Source organism: Hirundo rustica, chromosome 4 (genome assembly GCF_015227805.2).
Source record: "Hirundo rustica isolate bHirRus1 chromosome 4, bHirRus1.pri.v3, whole genome shotgun sequence".
Lineage (NCBI taxonomy): Eukaryota > Metazoa > Chordata > Aves > Passeriformes > Hirundinidae > Hirundo > Hirundo rustica.
Window position 1 is genome coordinate 7,194,082 of NC_053453.1, and position 20,679 is coordinate 7,214,760.

Here is a 20,679-nt window from a genome sequence, read left to right on the forward strand (position 1 = left end):
AGAAGCAGTGTTTGAACTGTGAAATAACTTGATCTGCAAAATGAACATCAGAAATAAGGAATACTGTCAGAATGACAGCTAGGATTTCTGCACAGGACCTGGGAATTTCTTTTTATATTTGTGTCTGTCCTGTTGTAAAAAGTAAATGACGGAGGGCATGCAGAGAAATGTTGTGCTTTGAAGGAATTCTTTGGAAATATTTTTTCTTTTTTTCTGTAGGGGATGGCACAGTGAGCTGTAACATATACACTCTGCCTCCATACAGCATTCCTGTTGGAGTGAAGTAAGCTGAGAACCAAATTTCCACTCTGAAAAGAGACCTGTGCAGAAGACCTTGCTTTGCATGAGGAGTGCAACTCTTCTCTGAGACTTCATAAACCTGCCTGTGACTCCTGTCCCATTTACACCTGATCAGAAAAGGTACTAAAACTGGGGATGTTGGTTCTAAAGGAACATGGAATTGCTTCTGGAGGTAAAAGAGCTATCAGTGATAAATACTGTAATTCGGGACTCATAACTGATGAGTAAATACTAGTCAGAAGGGGTAGAATGAGTGTAGAGTAAGTCCTAGTCACAAGAGATAGAATAAGTGTAGGTGATGTCTAGGTGATCCTAGCTAGTTCTTATTTTTGGCCGCTTTCTCTTGTAGTGACATTCTTTCCTACTTGGAACAGTTCATTGCTCTCTACAACTCCCTGAAAGGAGATTGCAGCCAGGTGGGGGTTGGTCTCTTCTCCCAGGTAACAAGTGATAGGGCAAAAGGAAAGGGTCTCAAGTTGAGGAAGGGAGGTTTAGATTAGATGCTAAGAAAACTGGTGGTCAGGCACCGGAACAGGCTGCCCAGGGATGTGACGAATTCATCAGGTCTGGAAATATCCACAAAACATGTAGATGTAGCACTTGGGAACATGGTTTAATGGTGGCCTTGGCAGTGCTGGATTAAAGGTCCCACTTGATGATCTTAGAGGTCTTTTCCAACCTTAATGATTCTATGATTCTCTCACTGTACAGTAGAGCTCCTTCCTTCTTACCTGTGATCTCAGTGGTTACTTATCTATCCTTGTAAAGTCGTACAATTTTCCCTTAGCAAAAGGAGAAAATGCACACACTGAAAAAGTAAAATTACAGCCCCAAACCAAAAAGACTGCAAAGTAATCGGTTACTGTGGGATTTTCAGAGAGGCCAGAGGGAGGTGCCCATATTCCTTTGAAATCTCTAGGAAAGAAATGCCCAGTGTTCTTTGGACACTTTGAAAACCTCAGCCCAGTGGCTGTTCAGTTTCTGGATGTGGAATAGAAACACAGAGAGGAATAAACAACAAAGATCTGGCTGAGAGGTATTGGAGAGGGGAAGAACAGAGATAAAAGAGGAGAGAGTTTAAAGGAGACACAAGGAAGCTGGCAAGAGAGTGTGTAGCTCAAATGCTGGTGGTAGGTGGTCCATCTCACAGAATAGATTTTTTAATAAGGATCTGGTTTACTTTTACAAGCACAAAATCACCAGAGGCTGTCAGTGCACAGCACAAATGGTGTGTGTGGCCTGGCAAAACTCTGCAGCCCCCTGCACATTTCTCCTGCTCACATCCCTGTGGGGTCCATGCACAGAGAAGAGAGGGGCGGAGCACAATGTGTTACGTTTTATTTTTTTGTTCATTTAAGGATTTTACACTATTTTCAGTGGTGATATAAGTCAGAAGCTATTGTTAAGACTCTGGTTGAAAGATGGTTTATCCTTGGAGGAGGGAAATGGAGGTGATTAGCTTTCAGGCTCCATGAGACCTTGGCAGACTTTTGTGGCTAAGGAGAAATGACAGTCAGGAAAAGATTGCCAGTAAATGAGTACATATTTTGAATTTCATGCCAGATGGTCACTCACTTAGGAGTGCCTTTAGCTTTTGTGATAGCAGTAATGCACCGTTAAACCTGCTCCAGTGGTTTTGTTACAGTTTACTTGAGACACAGCAAGGGACTGAAGAAAAGACTGCAGGGCACTGGTTTCTGTTCTGCCATTTTTTCTGGATGAGGCTCTAACTTGGAAATAACTTTCTTGGTCGTGATCTGGAGGTATTATGGGTTGACAGCCAGGTTAAAATCCTTACATCTATGTGAATATAGTATACATAGAAATTAAAAATCCAGCTCACCTAAAGGAATGTCTTAGTTTTTCTAAGAGCTGACTGCAGGGAATGGACCCTAGTCTTAGTTTTCAGAAAAATAATCCAGTTTTCAGAAACAGGGAAGAACAAATCCAGAAATTGGATAAAGGTATTCCTGCTTCCACACCCCTATTCCTGACAAGAGCTGACCTAAGTAAAAAGTATGGAATTGGGATTGGCTATCCAGGTGCTCTACTGCAAATGAATACTGCCTGTTTTTCTTACCATTTTTACTGCCTCAATCTCTCCAAGGAAAATATGTTTGAAATTCCTGTTGTAAACTACGAAAGAGTGGATAACCTTGCTCAGAGGAAAATGAGCCATGAGCCCAAAAGAAAACCCTCCAAATTTTGGATTCTTCACCTCCCGATGCTAGATTTAACTCAAGTCCTAATTTTATTTCATGGAAACAGCTTTTTGAATTCTATTTTTTTTTTAATAACATGAGGTTTTCCATTGACTAAGAATCCTGGCTTAAGTTTTGAAGGATCAAATGCTGTGCAGATTGGGCTCAATGCTAATTTAAACACAACATCTAAAAACTAATTATCCAGATCATCATTAACGATAATAGCCTAGTCTGACCAGAAAATAATTAAGCATTCTGCATTCTCTTGTTGTTTTTAGTCTCTGCAAAAAGTGTTCATTGCACATACTGACTCAGTGGGGAAGATGTTCATTGCTGATTTACCAACAAAATCTTTTATTCCTTAGTGGAAGGGTAATGAAAGAAGTACAAATCTGACAGCAGGAGCATCATGAAGTGATTTGGCAGACAGCTGTCCAGACAAAAAGCAGGAGGGAGGCTGGAGGGAGGGGAAGAAAAAAATATTGAAATATAAAGACAAATTCACAGGAGGGGGAAAAAAACCCCAGAATTATTTTTTTGTCTGAAGAACTCAGCATGTTTTATTTTGAGGCTAAGAAACTGCACTGTGGACTTTATGGTGTTTACAGCTCTCAGCAAAAGAAAAAAGCTTGCCAGGGCTACATCTGGAAGCATCCAGCACCCTGGTTGCTGCTTGAAACCACAGGGAATGGGGATGCCAAGGCTTGCACAAATATACCCCCCTGGTGAAATATTTTGACTTTCAGCGGTGGTCTGATTCCAGTTGTTACTGGAGCTACTTCGTACAGGTGACTGGCTCTGAAATCAGTATGGCACCAAAATACTTGCCTTTAATACTTGAAAGTCCTTACAGTGTCAGGCTTGAGTCTGCAATGTCTATTATTCCTGACAGGGATTTCCTTTTGAAACAGAACTTGTGACTGGCTATCTTATCAGGATGGACAACAGGAGTGAATTATGTCTTTTCTAAGGCTTAATTACATCTTTTTTAGGTCGTGTGAAATGTAGAGTAAAGCTAGAAAAGAGAGACTGAAGGAAGGCCAACACAATCCATGTCAAGAGAAAATAAAAACTAAATACTTTTTTTTCTAGCTGGAAGATGCTTGATGACAAGTTGAATGATTTGTGAAACTATTTATTTTTCTGAGGAACTGTGTTAAGAAAGATCTTATATTTGAAAAACTATTGACAAGTCTAGGGAAGATCATAGAATAGTATTAACTCTAAATATTGTTCCATTATCCTCCTTAAGTTTTCAAAATTGGATGACATACAGATTTTGATACAGCTATGTTATCTTTTTTTACATGTACTGGTTGAGAAAATCTCTAATCAGGACTTCCAATTTCCATTGGAGAGCTGCCCCAAACCTAAGATTTTGGAATATGAAATATCTATATACATTCTACTATGTATATTTGATGTGTGTTGCATCCAATCTAGTGCCTCAAATATGGATTTAGTCTTAGGTCACTGATCACCAGAGACTGGCTGCAAAGGGGCAGGCTGACAGATGTGCAAGAGGCACAGACTACTTTAGAAATGTGATCTGACTCCCTCTGGGTTTCTGTGGGGGAATGAAACACCTGTACCATTTCCTCTGTTGTATCTTCTTTCATAGATACGTCTTTTAGGCTACCTCATATCTTCATATCCTTTGGACACACTTGAACTTAGGGTGGACTGAGAAACACACTGCCCACAAACCAAAGGTACAGCAAAAAACCTGCCACTCCTCCACCAGTGGGATAGGGCAGTCTTATGACACTCCAAAATATTTTACCAGCCTTCAGACAGTTGTAGCTCTGCTGAACCAAAGGAGGTGTATTACAGAATTTCTTCTTTTTGTTTCTAGTCACTTCTGGATCTCACTTAGATTTTAGCATCCACAAACACCTACCCTTTGCTGGTTTCATTTGATGTACTCTTTGTGTGATTTGAAAAGACAATGAATAATGCCTTCCTTAACAGTTTCTGCTGCGCAGGGTTCTGTAGCTATCATTTCCCCCCTTCAGATATCTCTTTTTCAACCTGAAACTTGTTCTTTGTGCTCCAAGTGATCAGATCCACATAAATGGTGAAGGACACATTCCTGCTGTGCTAGGTGGTCCACAGTGGGACCAAACCATTTCTACTACAAGAGGTGGCTGAGGTTCTGCCCTGCAGAAATTGTTCTTCAGTACAGGTAAGGATTTGCCCTTATTTTCCCTACTACGAATACACAAATGAATTACACACTGGAATACAAAAGGAAAGAAAATGTAATTTCTTTAAATTCTTCTGTGTTCATCCATGTCCTATTGGATCTGACTGTGCTCCCAAATTATGGGATTTAATGCCTTCACAGGGGCAGCAACCAGCTCCCCAGAGTAATTCTGATCGAAATGAACATTGAATGAACTCTTGCCCTATTTATGAAACAGGCAAATGAGGTTCTGTGGGCTTTCTGTCACTATGGGGATAGTCTGCAGTACACAAGAACTCTTATTGCTGTTGACACTGGTGCAGTGATTAAGGCCTGTGCTCAGTCTGGAAAAATGTCCCACACTGAGTCTGAAAAAATATCCTGCACTGTCAAGACTTGATGCCTTTTGAAACCTGCAGCTGACCATGAATGAGTGGTCAGACTAAGACCAGATACAGAGTCTTAATCTAAGTCAGTCTGGGTTTAAGACACCACTCACTTGTGATTATGAGTCATGTGAATTGGCTTGTTTTATTTGACCCAAAACAATGTGACCACGGAATCACAGAATCATTTAGGTTGGACAATATCTCCAAGATCACAGAGTCCAACCTTTGACTGATCACCACCATGTCAGCCAGACCATGGCACTGAGTGCCACATCCAATAATTTCTTCAATATATCCAGGGATGGTGACTCTACCACCTCCCTCCCTGGAGAGTCTGTTCCGATGTTTAACAACCTTTTCTGTGAAGAAATTATTCCTGGTGTCCAACCTGACCCTCACTTAGTGCAGCTTGAAGACATTTTCTCTCAACCTGTCACTGGTTGCTGGGGAGAAGAGGGCACCCCTCACATGGCTACAACTTTTGTTCAGGTATTTATAGCTATAAGGTCCCCTCTGAGCCTCCTCCAGGCTAAACACCCCCAGCTCCTTCAGGAGGAGTCCTTCACAGGACTTTCTCTGTGGACTCTTCACCATCTCTCTTGCCTTTCTCTGGACATGCTCCAGCGCCTCAGTGTTGCAGTGAGTGGCCCAGAACTGGGCACAGGATGTGAGGTGTGGCCTCACCAGTGCCCAGTACAGAGGTCACTGCTCTGGTCCTGCTGGGCACACCATTGCTGATACAAGCCAGGATTCCACTGGTTTCTTGGCCAGCTGGACACACCTGGCTCATGTTCAGTCACTGTCAGCCAGCACCCCCAGGTCCTTTTCCACTGGGACACTTTCCAGCCACTCTTCCCCCAGCCTGTTGTGTTGCAGGGTTTTTTTGTGCAGGACCTGTACTTGGCCTTATTGAACCTTGTACCATTGACCTCATTCCAGTGATTCAATCTGCAGAGTCCTCCTCCTCTCCAGCAGATCAGCACTCCCACCCAACTGAGTGTCATCTGCAAACTGACTGAGGGTACACTTTATCACTTCATCCAGGTCATTGATAAAGACCTTTTATCATTGATAAACAAGCCTGGCCCAAATACAGAGCCTTGGGGAACCCCACTAGTGACTAGAAGTAAGAAAAGGATTTATTTTTTCATTTTAAATATCTGTTGTTGAAATGACAAATGTTATAAACATGAAGCATGGTAGGAAAACATATATTTAGACACGTAGATGGTATCATTTATGATTGATGTGAAAGCAGATATCTGCACTTGGAGCTGTAGAAGTGTCATGAAATGCAAAGTTCAAAATAAATCCTTAGACTTTTGGAAACTTCGGACGCCTTCAGGATACACCATAACAAGAAGAAGTGGACAGCTGCTAGAGGTTTGAACTACAGTAAGTATTTTAAAGAGTGAATCGAACTAATATAAATTCATTAAAAATCATATGCAAGATTGACCCCCTAGGGTACAGCAATCAAGCTAAGATATGCTTTATTGGCAAACATACATAAGCAGTGGTTGTCTCACTGGAATTGCAGGTAAACAGTTCTCAGCTGGTGGGACTGCTGGGACTCACCTGTATGGAGACGCTGCTGTAGGAACCACCTATGACTCCTGCAATGAGCAGTGGCAGATTCTCCTGGATGGCATACGAGCCATCAGGGCACATGTACTCTGTTTCATCCACTTTAGTCAAAGATGCCCTGACGAACTCCAAAGACTGTTCTAAGGCATATGTATCCCTGGAACACGTGTCCAAGATGTGAACTCCAAGCTTAATTCCTGGAAGCAAGTAGTTGTCTTTGTTGATTTCATCAATAGCAAACAGCATGGCCTCCAAGCGCTGGATGCCTCTGTCTTCATTGATTCTTCCACATTCTTCTATCCCAGTGCCTTTTTCCTTGATTGGGAATAAGCCTCCTAAGACCAAGTCTCCTTCTATCTTAATTTCCTTTCTGACAAAGCTGTGGTCACTTAGGGAAAGGAAAACTCCTTTGGAAAATAAAGCTAGCGCAAGGACTTGGAGTCTGGTGAACATCTTCATTGGTCCCGTTTTAGCAGCTCTAAGAAACATTGGTGGGAGCAAAACCACTCTTCAGTCCTTCTGATCCATTGCCAGATACGAAGTGCTGTCCCACAAGCCAGTGAAGACCAAGCCAGCAACTCTTTCCCCTGGACCTCTAAAGAAGAGATGGAAAGAATTAGAAAAGGCAGAAAGAGACACAAAGCTGTGAGATGCCTTAACCACATAAGCACCCTGTCTTGAGGCAAACAAGAATCTCTTCCAAGCAAATTAAGGTTAATACATAAATAAGTGAGACATGAAAGAGGAGAATAAGAGATATGACAAGAAGGACTCTCGTGTTTGATGCTTGCTCAGGACATGAAAATGCTTGCGGCTGGACCTTTTCTCTCTAATGTTAATCACAGTTCAGTGCTCAGATCAAAGGGAGAACACAGCAGAGATGTGTGTACTTAGGATATGATTTTATTCTCACTAAGGTCAGGACAGTTTGCCAATGACGAGAAAAGGAGAAAAATCAAACTTCAGAGCAAAGATCACAATGTAACAATTTAAAAAATAAATATACATACAGAAAGCCTATTTATACAACATAGATACATGACTTGTCCATAGACTCCTGGTCAATATCTCTTCAAATTTATCAAAGTGGCTGCCATGATCTCCCAATCCTGAGGTGAATTGTGTGGCAATAGTTAAGCAGAACACTTTAATAATTTATTTCTGTACTTACCTTGTCCTTAACAGGGTATATACTATTAGAGTTGCAAGGTTATTTATAATTTAGAAACACTTAGCACAAAGAAATTGAAATCAGCAACAATTAAGATTTAACACTGAATAATGAATGAGCATGCTCATTGCAAGGCAGCTGTTTATCCTAGTACAATTTCAACATTGTTGTATCAAATTGTGTGAAAGGATAGATTTTTATTTTTTATTTTATATTTTTATTATTTGTTCTCTCATAAGTCAGTAATGGGTCAGATGCACTGTTAAAGGTCTTTCTCTACTATCCTAATAGTCTGAGCTGCAGACTGTCTCAGCAGAATTTTTCATTCAGAAATGTCAATGGTAAAAAGGCTTCCTTATCCCTAAGTGATCTTTAAGTAAACAAGTTTGTTTATCACCTGTGAAATATTAAACAGGTAATTTTTAAGAGAAGTAATGATGTTGTTTGTATTCAGAAGTACTTTCTATATCAGACTTAGTATTCTAATTTACCAAACATTATTCAAGTGTATACAGGGCATATAAAATGGTGGTACTCTCATTGGAAATCATTATCAGACAAAAAAGTGACACTTTTTTTTGCATAAATGGCTGTGGCTAATAATTCAGTTTCATTGACTTCCATTGTTTTCATCACTAATCCACCATTTGGATAAAAACAGGATTTGGGATTTTTTTTTAATGCAATATCCATCTTATCTCTGTGGCTTCTGTTGCCACTGTATCTCAGCAAGCATTTATACATATATCTTTATAACGGTGGCAAGATATTTGTTTTCCCCGTTTTACACTTGGGAGAAAAAGAGAGAGATCCTCAGAAGATTCTAAATTCAGATTTTGATTTGCTCAGCACTCACTATCACTATCAAAATTTGGAAAGGTCATCTGTGCCCTGAACCTCCTGCTTCCCACTGAGGCACTGAGTCTGAAAAACTTCCTAAACAAGTTCTTCCAAGCTTGTTCCTGAGTGATTTACCTAAGGTCATCAGCACAGCCAAGAATCAAACTTTGATCTTTCCCAGTGCTCCTCTGATACCTTAACAATAAACCTCCCTTGCTTCCTATTGCTCCCTCTGGCTTTTATGTGATTCCTTTAGAAAGGTTATATTAAACCAATCTGCTTTCAACAGCTCTTCAACATGACCAAGAGCAACTGAGTTTCCCCAAGAAAAGGGTTTAAAGGGGGGCTCTCTATATGGTTTTCTAAAACTGTCCTGGGACATACCTAGAGTTACAGTGGATTGACCCTCATGGCAGGGAGGATGCTCTCATTCTGCTGATTCCTTCATAGGTGCTGGTTTCTGCAAACAGCATCTCCTTTCACCTCGCAGCTCCTCCGTGTCTCAGGAATGTGTGTCTCTGATACACCAGCATGAAAGGATAGAAAGGTACTGAAAAATATGTCATGGACAACTGATTTGCCAAGCAAAGTATGCAAAGGATTTCTATGTTCTGTCACTTATGCTTATGCTGTTACAGTGGTGCTGCTGAGGGAAACTGGAATCAGTGATGGCACAGCAGGGATTGGTCCCTGCAGAGCCCAGGGGGTGATCCGAGTAGGTGAGGATTGGGAATGACCATGACTCTGCTTCTTCCTTGCCAGCTTGGTGTTGACAGCACTGGTCTGAAGGCATCCAGGGATGTGAAAGGAGGAGGTGGTGGGAACCCCATTTAGATTGGAGAACACAGGTGACATCCCCTGTCACAATCCTGCTCTATCTGGGGACACACTGCTTGGTAAGGGGTGTCCTTAGGTGGGGGCCATCCACCTACACCAGTTGTCTTACCCTCCCCAGGGCCTGTGAAGTTCTGAGCTTGTCATGGGGGCTTTGAGACTGCAGGGTGACACCACACTGATGCAGAGTCCTGATTCCCTTGAAAAACATCCTGTTTTATCCTGTTCAAATCCTCTCAATACATGGAAAACAGTAAATGAAAACACAGCTTAGGGTATCAGATGTGCTTCTCTCCTTCATCAGACGTGGCAGCCTGTGCACTGCTGCCCATGTGGTGGCATTGCAGTGTCCTGCTGAGCACCAAGGATGCTGAGCAGAGGTTCAGACTGAAGGTGTTAATGCAAAGGCTGATTTGTCAGGGGGGCTTTCCCATTTGGGCTGTGAGGGCTGCATGCCTCCAGGGTTTCTCATTGGTGGGACCCTTGAAGGAAGCTCTGAGGCAGATTTGGGTGGTCAGTGAGCAGCATCACCCTGGTGACACTGAACAGACACCTTGGTGTGATGGAGACTATTAAAGCAGATCACAGAGATGGGCTTGCAGCTCAGTTCCTCTCCTGTTCTCTCTGGTGTGCACCTCCCACATGCTTTCTCTGCACCTTGTGTAACTCAGGACTATTTATACAAATACTTCATACCTATTCCAGGCTGATACAGCCCATAGTCCTCCTCTTAAACATGGTGAATATACCACTGATCATATCCTTCCTGAAGTGATTTCACTATTCTGACCACTCCTATTGGCTTTTGCATACTAAAAGCATGTTTCTGGGATATTTCAAAAATAAGTATTTGCTGATCCAGTGGAAATCCTTTTTTTTTTTTTTTTTTGTTTATATTTAAAGTTTTAATGTCAGCTACAGGCAGGGTTGTGTTGTTCTAGGTGTTCTGTTAGTGCTAAAAATATGTGCATTTCAGCCCTATAGCCTTTGGATCTCTGGTGGAAATAGAAGTAGCGTCTTGGTGTAGAAGCAATGTAAATATCAACATGAAAAATATACAGACTGAAGGAGTAAAGTTTCCATATCTGCATTAGGGTGTTTCTGCCAGCATTGCTCTATCTGAACTTTAGCCAGAAGCACTCAGCTTGTGAAACATCTTCATTTGGCACTCCAGAGCCCCTTCTCTTTCTACCACAAGAGGTCCACATGGAGAAGCTACATCTGCCCTTGGGGGACACTGTAAATACTTCCCTTAGTGAAAGCATCTCACTTGTGTACAACAGCAGCTGTGCTGCTCTCATTGAAAATCCTCTTGCCCCTAGGTCTGAATCATCAGCTTTGGTGGATTATTTCTCTGTATGTGAAAAGTTGGTTGCAAAAATTTACTATTTCTTGGTGTAAGTTTGCTTATTTACTATGGATAGGTGCATTCTTTTTTCTGCAAAAGCAACTAAAATGAGAAAAGTTTGGAGTTTGGGGTCTGGGGTTTCTGTGTTCAGTATCCCACTGATATAATTTCCAAAACTAAATCTGTCTTCCAGGGCTATATTCACATGTCAGCTCTGGTCCTTCTGTCTGTAGCTCAGGGAGCAGATCCACCTGTGCTGTTGGGTCAGAGATGAATTCTTATCAGATTAAACATTTTCAGTCTATTTGTCTAGAAGGTGTCAAAATTCAAAGAGAATTGCTGTTGAATCTTTCATTTAGCCAGATTACTTATAAATCAAACATTATTGCTCATACATCAGTGGCAATTTTGTTCATGCCTTCCATCACACCAGCACCAAGGCTTGGTACTGGCAGTCCAGCATTTAGCAGCCATGCATTTTCCAGTCTCCTAGTTATAAGGATGGAATGGGAAGCCTTACTGAAAGCTGAGGCACTTCAGGTTGCCTAGCTATTTCTCAACACCAGTAACTAAGGAATAGGACAATCTACATGACTGGGCTAAAACTCTGGAGAGGTTTCTTGTCCTCCCTACCATGTACTGTATCCAAAATTTCCTCACATTTGTTCCCCTTCACAGAGTTTTGCAGGGCTCATCTGTTTATGCAGCTTCCTGACAAAGGATGCAGCAAGAGCTGACGTGGGTGCTGGAGAAGATTATGTTTAGCTTTATTGTGGGTGGCTCCCCCATGGCAGCTGAGGATTTATACTGCATTATTCAGAACTATAATGTGTTATTGTGGTGCCTGGAGCCATATGTCAACTCGGTATCACCTGCTGTCCTTTGTAAACTTTCTTTGGAGGAAAACCATGCCCAGTGTAAAGTCACAGAGGAGTCCCCACCACACCTGTGCTCCTGTGGCATTTTACAAATATTGAAGCTAATAGTTTCATCAATAGATCTTTCTCCAAGGTCACCCATCAGAAGAAATATCTTTCCCTAAGCCCTTGCTGTGCCCTACAAATTTTGTCTTAGGGAAGCAAATTTCTGAAACAATTCAGATTTCTTTCTCTCAGAGATCATGGATAACTTGCACAGTAGCATAGATCATCCAATACATTTATCACATTTATACATGGCCTGGCAGAACTTGACCTTATTACCTGATGAGAACTGAACTGAAATATAACGTCTTATTTAATCAGAAAAAAAGTGATCGACAAGCTTGAGTCTTCTTGCCAATTATAATTAGAGATGTTGTCACCTCTGGAAGGGAAATATTTGTAAAGTAACCCAAAGCTTACAGTGACAGACCTGTGCCAAGCTCACAAATTGCTCACGCTGATTCTGGCTGGCTGAAATCTGGTAGCTTAAATCAGGACATAAAAGAAAACAAAGAAACAAACAAACCAGAGAGAAGTTGCAGAACACATGGTGAGGTGGAGAAAACAAGTAAGTCTCTTCTATGGATATGGAGAAGTTTCTTCATGAAATGTTAATCAGGTGCTGACATATAAATTTGCTGAAAATTAATCAAAGTGCTTTAAATTCCATTGTTTGCTGCTACATCTCATTTTTTTTTTTTTTTTTTATTCTTACCTTGTGAAAAATGACAAAAATGCTTTCCAATTAGGTGATTTTGTGAATTTCATTTCATCTTGAAAACCCATACATGAAAGAGCACTAATTATTGTAATTACCACCAGAAGCAGCATGAGGCTACAAACCATATAAGTTGATGCCATGTCTAGTATACTGTAAAAGAATTTTAAAAGCCCTAAAAATTTAGGAGAAATTTCAGTATAAAGACATATAAAGCAAGAGATAGTACATCAGTGTAGAAGTAAATCATTGCTCTTAAAATAAAAACTTACATTCCCTTACTTTAGAACAAGAAGAAAAATTCAGAACACTGTGCTACTATTTGTACTGTGTTAGCATCAACATCTGATGCTTTATGTTTTCTACAATGTCAACATACAGCAGATGCCCAGCCCTCTCCTCAGAGATCTATGATATCCTCTTTCAGAGAAAAAAATGTATTTAAAATATTAATCACGCAGGAAAACAGATGTCGCTGATGTGTCACTCTAAGTTTCCAGATATTAAATAACTCTATAGATTAGAACTAGATGTATTAATTTAGCCTGGTGAGGAACAAGGACCCCCTGAAGATCACCAGACATTAATATAGTGTGGAAATACAGGTCTTTGTTATTTGTTAAAATACATGAGAGCATTTGGCACCAGCTGATTTCTTCCAAAGTGAGTTTTGTCTCAGGAGAGGGAGTAACAATGAGCAGACCACCAGAGGCAGAGCTCTGGGTCAGGCCAAGCAGACTCCTAAATCATTAAAGTTTCTCCCTACTCTGACAGTAAGTACATTCAAGTGCACTGAGAAGTCCAGCCGTGAGCCCGGGGCTTTGTGCCATCTGGACAATTTGTGGTGTAATGATCTTGATGTAATGCAGAGTTAGACCTTTCAAAGTCCCACCATCTTCCCTTCTGTCTTCTTTGGTCTCAGCTGAATCCTACTGCTTTTTGTCCATCTGCTTATTTCTTCCAGGCATTGGTGACAGCTGAAAGCCCACCTGCAGCGACTGCAACGAACAGGCAAGTGCTGTGTGCTTATTGATTGTGTGTTAGTTGACTTTAGTCTCAGCCTTCACGTGTGGTCCCAGAAAAGCATGGAAAAGGAAAAATGGGAGTATAGAACCTTTGGGGACAAAGGAGCAGCTGTCTCCTGTGACCTGTGGATGTCACTGCAATTATTCCTCCTAGGTAGTGTGGGAACACCAGCACCAGGCTAAGGTCAGCAATGTCAAATGTTGGGTGAGAGAGGTGATGGCGTAAGTGTGGAGTAGTCTTGCCCAAAGTAAACCATGATGTTTTCAGTGTCCTGGGGATGAAATATTTAGCTAAGAAAAGCTTTAACACTTGTGCTTAATGCAAGTGAGGCTTAACTAAGTGAAGTTAACACCATCCAAAACATAGCCCCCGAAGGAGTATCTGTGCATTTAGTCTTTAGACACACGTATTTAACCTTTCCCTCTTAATTGATTCTTAAGCATCTATGTTTTTCTGTCTGCACAGAGATCATTGCTGCTTTGTGCTCCTAATCAATTCTCAGCTCTCTGCAGTGCCTGCAGGGTTTTCCTTGAGGAAAACCTTGGATCTCCCGGTGAACCTGTGTTCCAGCTGAGGTGCTCTGCCTGGGTATTCTTGGCTCACTCCAGAGCCAGCTGCCAGATTTCACTCTTGCTACTGTGCCAAGACGTTTTCCTCACATTTTGGCAATACAGAAAATATGGTTGAGCCTCTGCATATGTGGAGGGCAGAGAGTCCTTTGTTACTGTTTTTTCAGTTGAAGCTCAGTCTGGCTGGCAGCACAGACAGGTTAAGAACCACACCAGACTCACAGAGCAGCAGAGTGTGCACCCTTTCTCTTCTCTGGCTGCATGTGGGGTGACTTCTGCTGGCACCCTATCCTGGCTTGGACCTCCAAGTAGCAGCATTCAAACATGGCTTGGAGCTCTCCACATCACTGGTCAGGATGGGATAAACTGGAATAGTGGAGGTGATGGTAAGCAGTGGGCAAAGTTCCCTCTGTGGCTCCTTCTCCCTGCCTCAATTTAGTGACGCCTCTAATAAAAACCCTCCCAGGTTGGTGCTCCCACCCCTGCCTGGTCTGAGCTGTATCTCCCAATTTGCCACAGGAGTACCAAACAGCTGGAAATTTTTCAAGTTAAGATGGTTCTTATTTGCTGATCGAGGCAATATTTCTCCCTCTGACATATTCACTGCTAACACTTCAGAGAAGGAGCTGATGCCTTGCCTGTGCCTGTGCAGGGCTGAACTCCTGGCTCATCACCACTGACCAAACATTCAGTGATGAGATTTGGTCTGCTTAACTTGCTCACTATCATATGGCAACATTTTAGGCACTTCTGACCTCCTCCAGGAGAATCTCCTGCCTAACCTGGTTTAAGAAAGACACCAGGTGTCTCTGGGACCCCCAACCAAAGTCACGAAAATATTTCTAATGAAAATATAGGCTCTTTGGGTTTGCCCAGCATCTACAATATGAGGCCTGGTTACCCAGACAGGGTTTCACCTACTGGCCCCATGTTCTGTTGTGTTCCTGGTAACAACACAAAGCAATAGAAAGGAATCAAAACGTGGAAAGAATGTCCAGGTTTTAAAGGAAGACCTATTTAGCAGTGGATTGTAGCTTTTTGATGTTTAGTTGTTTTCCTTCCTTTTTCTATTTTTTTAAAATTTTTTATTTTTAACATAAAAGTATTAAAAAATTAACAACCGTAGCCTCTGTTGAAATGATCCTTCCCTACTCCACCCCCCTACACCCTCCCCTTGCAGAGCCCAGACTGGTAACTCTTCCATCACATGAATGTTACCTCCAGGCAACAGCGTTCAGCGGAGTGTGAAATCACAATTAACCGAGCAAGTGTTTTGTAAGTGAGCAGAGACGGCCACAAATTACATCCTGCTATTAGCTGACTTCAGAACAACATTGTTGAACAGCTTCATGATTACTGGGCTGTGGCGTGTATTAAAAAAACATTAATAAAACATAATTGATTGTGAATTGTGCTTACTGCCTTTATAGTTCTAATCACAAAAGTCTCAGAAGTTTGCTGGAAACAAAAGCTGCCCTCAGCTATTTATGGAAACTGGATCATACTAAAAAATTTTACAGAACTTGTTTTGCAGCTGTTGTAAATCAGTAAACTACTGAAGCCCATGGGGTTTGCTGGCTGATAGATCCTCATTGCCTTTTTCTTTTCCAGTTGGCAAAGAAAGGCACAAGACTGCCTTACCTCCACCAGAAAGTACCACTGGAAGTGGAAACAATGCCCTCAGTCCCTCAGACCTGCCATGCACAAGGTGTGTTCTTAGTTGTAGGTAATGTCACTGACAGGGAGCAGGAGCTGCTATTTACTGAGAAACAGGCAAATACAGAGCTATACTTCAAAAATACTCACATTTTTGTCTCTCTTTTGGGCCCCAGATTATTTTCAAAGTTTAAATCATGTATTCTTACCAGAACCTGGAATGTTAATGCTGATTCATAGTTCTGTTTGGGCTCATGGAGAGACAAAATATGCCACAAAAGTTTACGGCTAGGTTGTCAAACTTGTATGCCCTGCTATGAATTTATGGACTTTAAAAAGGCTGCTCACAGTCAAATGTGGGGCTTCAAAAGAATTTGAGGCCCAGTCAGTGACACAAACACTCTGCTCTTCTTCATCAGTTAGTGCTTCAGGGATCTAAATCTCACTCTCAGGCTGAGAATTCCCAAAACAGTTCAGACACTGCCTGCACTTGCTGATCAAGGTGATGCTTAACTCCACTTCTAAGCCAAGTTTAGTTGGAGGATGATGGACCTCTGCCAAAGTCCTCAGGGAAATAGGCTCAGCGATGTGGGCAGGAACTTGCCCCAGCTGAAACTATTTAAGAAGTTTCCTCACCCCATGAGAAGTGGCATAAAGTGAGAAATAAACCTCCCAAATACTGAATCTCTCCTGTTGTGACCACTAAAAATGCTAGTGCTAGGGAGTGTTGAAAAATCTTAGAAGTGGATCTAAAATTAGGTAATATAATGCCTGCATTATTTATTGACTTTTTTTCAGCCTGTGCCCTGGCAAATAAACTTGTATAAACAGTGGGAGTAGATTGCTGAAAAGCATTTCCTGTTAAAGAGCTAGCAGCAAGAGTTATTTTTAATGAAAATAAACCAGAGAAAGCAAAAATTTTCCTGTTTCTGCAAAGATTTATCTCATGAAGGCAGCAACAAACATTCCTTGTCTTGAGCATGGGAGTGACTTCTACTGCTAAGAAATGAAATGTCAGTCAGTTATCACTCAGGCTCATTTCAATTTAGTACTCAGCTCTTTGCAGGTGCATCCTAGACCAAACAACTCTAACCTGCACCAAGCTTCTCCTCTTTCCATACCACCTGTCCCTCCCTCAGATCTGATGCAAACTGCTTGCTTGGCTCCTTTCATGCAGCCCCACAGCAGTGGAGTACATGCAGACATCTATTTCTATGAGAAGAGGCAGAACCTCACACCCCCAAAACACACGCTGCGTTCTCTCACTCTAAATGGCCATTGCTATGGCAACAATAGCTTAACTCGAAATTTAGAGAGGCATTTAGCACGAATTATGAAAGAAGAGATGAGGCACTGGGTGAAGCCATGCATGGTTTGATGGCCCACTGTGGCTCCATTCACTGATACATTGGGACACCTGGGGACCTTGCCACTCATAGCCTGTCACCTTCTGCCCAGCACGGCACAGAAACAGCGTTCTCTAGCACTGGCCTCGCCTTTATTATTTTCTGTGCTGACAGTAAATGGCCTTTCAGCCATCCGATTGGCCGCGGAACTGAGTTTGCAGTCTGCCCAGCTTGGTCCTCAACACCTCTGCCACAATAATTCATGGCCTGGGGGTGTGAGGGGGGAATTCCTTGCTAATAAAGGGAAGGAAAGGCACAGGCCCTATTTAGAGTCTCTGGAACAATGCTGGTGGCTCTGCATCAGCGTATCTGGTGGCAGATGAAAGCCCAGCTGAGTTGCAGGATAAAACATAGTGCATGCCTGTGACACTTCTCCTTGCAAGGAGTTTGCTTTGTGGTGCCAAATCTCTGACATAATGACAAAGTAGAGGAAAGACAAACATGAATAACCTCAAGAATTCCTAGTGAATTCACGTTTTTTTAAAACATGTGCAAACTCTGTCCTATGTTTTTATGTAAGGCCACATCTTATATAAGCCAAGATGAAAGGTCTAAAAGGAGAGAGACTTTTTAGAAGAGCATGAGAGCGAGTAGATTTATGTTAAACATAGAGAAGAAATCTTTCCTGTGAGGATGAAGAGGCACTGGAACAAGCTGCCCACAGAGGCTGTGGACTCCCCATTGCTAGAAGTGTTCAAGGCCAGATTGGCTGGGACTTGCTAGGGGAGTTGAAATTGAATGGTCTTTATAAGGTCCCTTCCAACCCAAATCATTCTATGGTTATTCTATGTGATGTTTCTTTGCTTTGGACGAAGCACAAAATTGGCAAAAAATATTCAGAGAAATGTTCATATCTAATTGTAGACATCTAAAGTGAGGGTGCTTCTTTGGAACCTAAAGCTAATTAGGATGAACCTAGGAATTCACTGTGCTCCTTTCATCCCTCACTAGAGGCATACAAAGAGTTTTGGCCAAGGAAGAGTTAAAACTGCTTTGCATGGATGTTTGTATAGAGGCTTATTATTTCTTGGAAGGTACAGTCCACAGTAAGGATGTACTCCTGCCTCACTCCAGGAGGAGTTAGATCTGATTTATTTTGGGAGGTTCAGGACTGGATATTCTTTCTGTGTGGCCTGAGTCCCTTGTAATAACAAGCTCTCTTGTTATTACAATTCTCATTGCAATCTAAGATTAATACTTGTATCCCAAATTTCACCGAGACCAGCATGAATGAATAATAATCCCATTAAAGAATTCAAGGGCTGGCCAAGAGTCACTAGCTGTATTTGTTAAAGAAACTGAACCAGAGGTGAGGATTTCATTGCTTTGCTTGCACTTTCTGGCTTTGACTGGGGAGAAACTTCATGATTGCCAACATTTCTACTGACCACAGGAAAGCAGAGCCATCCACATGGCAGCAGGCATGCAATGAAAGTCATTCTGTGATAATTGCCTCAAATTCTCCTGTCAAGCAATGATTGAAAAATGAGAGCTGAGAAACCACAAGACCAGGTGCATGAGGAAAAAAGTAGGTTAGGAGCTGTACAAGCCAGATTGTGAATCAGGCTGCACTCCTCTCAAGGACATAGTCTTCCAGTTCCACAGCTTGTTTCATGAAGAGGAAGATGATGGAGAGGAACCATCTCTGGAGATTGTTTTTCCCAGGGCTGTGGTGTGACTCCATGTGCCAGTGTCATGGCTCTGGGAGGTGAAGGGCCCTACATCACACATGATGAACTGCAGAGGTATCTTCGAGCAAGGAGAAAAATCAGGAAGCAAACAGCAGCCCTGGACGTGGCTCTGCTGCAGCAGCAGCTGGGCAGCAGCTCAGGATGTTGCTGAGCCGGGAAATATGTTCTGGGAGTCACACTAAAAGTGCCTGGGAAGAGGGGGATTACAGAAGGATAACAAGCATGGGAATGTGAAAGAATTTGAGGGGAAATTTTGAAATTTATTTTCTAGGGCAGATAGCTTTGACAAAATCCTAGACCTTTAAGCTACATGACAGCTTGCAGGGAGGAAGGTCTTCGGTTCACTAAGTTTTGAATTGAATGACCTTATGTGTTTTTTAGGACTGTAACACTCAGTTTGGCAGCAAGCAGTGAAATACCCTCCCTTCATGGCTCAGGCTATCTTTTTCTCAGGAATGCAAAATCAGCATGGCCAACATCTTCGGCCTTTTCCTATTCCACACAGGAATGAAAAATATACATGGGAAACAGGGGAAGCCTGTGAAAGAAGGTGACAATATTTAAAATGGGAACTCCTATGGCATCTCTCCAATATAAAATGCAGACAACACTTGAGTAACAGCCTACTTTTCTCACAGGCTGCATGTTTTTGGTACACCCTAGTATGTTGCAGAAGTGACATCTACATTTGCAATAAAAAGGTGTCAAAGGCAGCCAATACTCCTGACCAGAGGAATTCTCACCTGTTTGGATAAGCTACTGACTGCTCTGGCTGTGCCTCACCTGTAGCTTTCCTGTCTAAAGCTTGCAAGGCATGAAATCAGAGTTTACTGAATTCAGAGCCAAGCTTTCACTGATGTCAGTCAAACACAGGCTATCCCCAGGTGACACTTGTGTTCCAGTTTGACTGTTTTCTTTCTGACATAGAATAAGACCAGGGCATTTTATTTTTTCCAAGAGAGATACATTATCTGGCAGTTTCCAGCTGATGTAAGATAGGTTCCAATAGTGATAGAGCCTATCTGTGGAAAGCCTCTTTGCCTGTGGTTTCCTGCAGGGGTTTTTTTGGTGTTTGCTATGTGGCTGAGCTCACTCCTTAGCCTTTATCAAGGGATTTAAATCACATTCTTCATTCCTTTATTCAGCCACTTTCCTTTCCCCAAAAAGGAAACCTGTAACAAATTACTGTCTTCAAAATCTGTATTTTGTGCAATTTTGTTGACACTGGCTAGCATTCAAACTTTATTGGAATTGATAGTTAATGTAATTTCATAAGCCCTATTTCCTTAGGAAAACAGCCTTCAAAAGACTAGGGCCATGCTACAACACTCCTCTATCCTTGCAGGGGCCTAAGCTTTAACTTCTAAGCCTCCCCTATTGTTTGTAAGCCAATAGCACAGCATTATTCCCAGAATTTTTTAATTATAGAATGTGATTCATCAAATACATTTTATATGTATTGGAAAATGAGGAAATAAATTGCACACTACTGTATCTATTTCTCTCCATGGACAGGGAGCAGGGTCTACAGAACTGGACAAAGGAATTTCCTGGGTGGAGTGGACTCTTCAGACTCTCATTTAGTCAATGAGGCAAACATGGCCAAAAGCTGTTGGCATGAAATTAATTTCACAGAATCATAGGATCAGTGAGTCTAGAAGGGACCAGTGGGTCACCTGGTCCAAACTCCCTGCTCAAGCAGGGTCATCCCGGAGTACAGGATTGTGTCCAGATGGTTCTTGACTATCTCCAGTGAGGGAGACTCCAAAACCTCTCTGGACAATCTGTTCCAGTGCTCGGTCACTGCACAGGACAGAAATTCTTCTCATGTT

At 42.0% G+C, this 20,679-nt stretch overlaps 1 protein-coding gene across 7 annotated transcripts in view; it reads right to left on the reverse strand.

Annotated features, from left to right (window-relative positions):
• The window catches only part of GRM3 (glutamate metabotropic receptor 3), a 104,069-nt gene that overhangs the window by 39,240 nt on the left and 44,150 nt on the right, over window positions 1-20,679 (reverse strand). For 4 of the 7 annotated variants that reach the window (XM_040062786.1, XM_040062784.1, XM_040062787.1 and 1 more), the window contains one exon: window positions 6,657-7,260. In XM_040062786.1, coding sequence (XP_039918720.1) covers window positions 6,657-7,154 — 498 coding nt within the window. In that variant the 5' untranslated portion in view covers window positions 7,155-7,260. Of the gene's footprint in view, window positions 1-6,656; window positions 7,261-9,060; window positions 9,195-20,679 lie in introns of all 7 variants that reach the window. The other 3 variants (XM_040062788.1, XM_040062785.1, XM_040062782.1) reach the window with 1 other exon arrangement.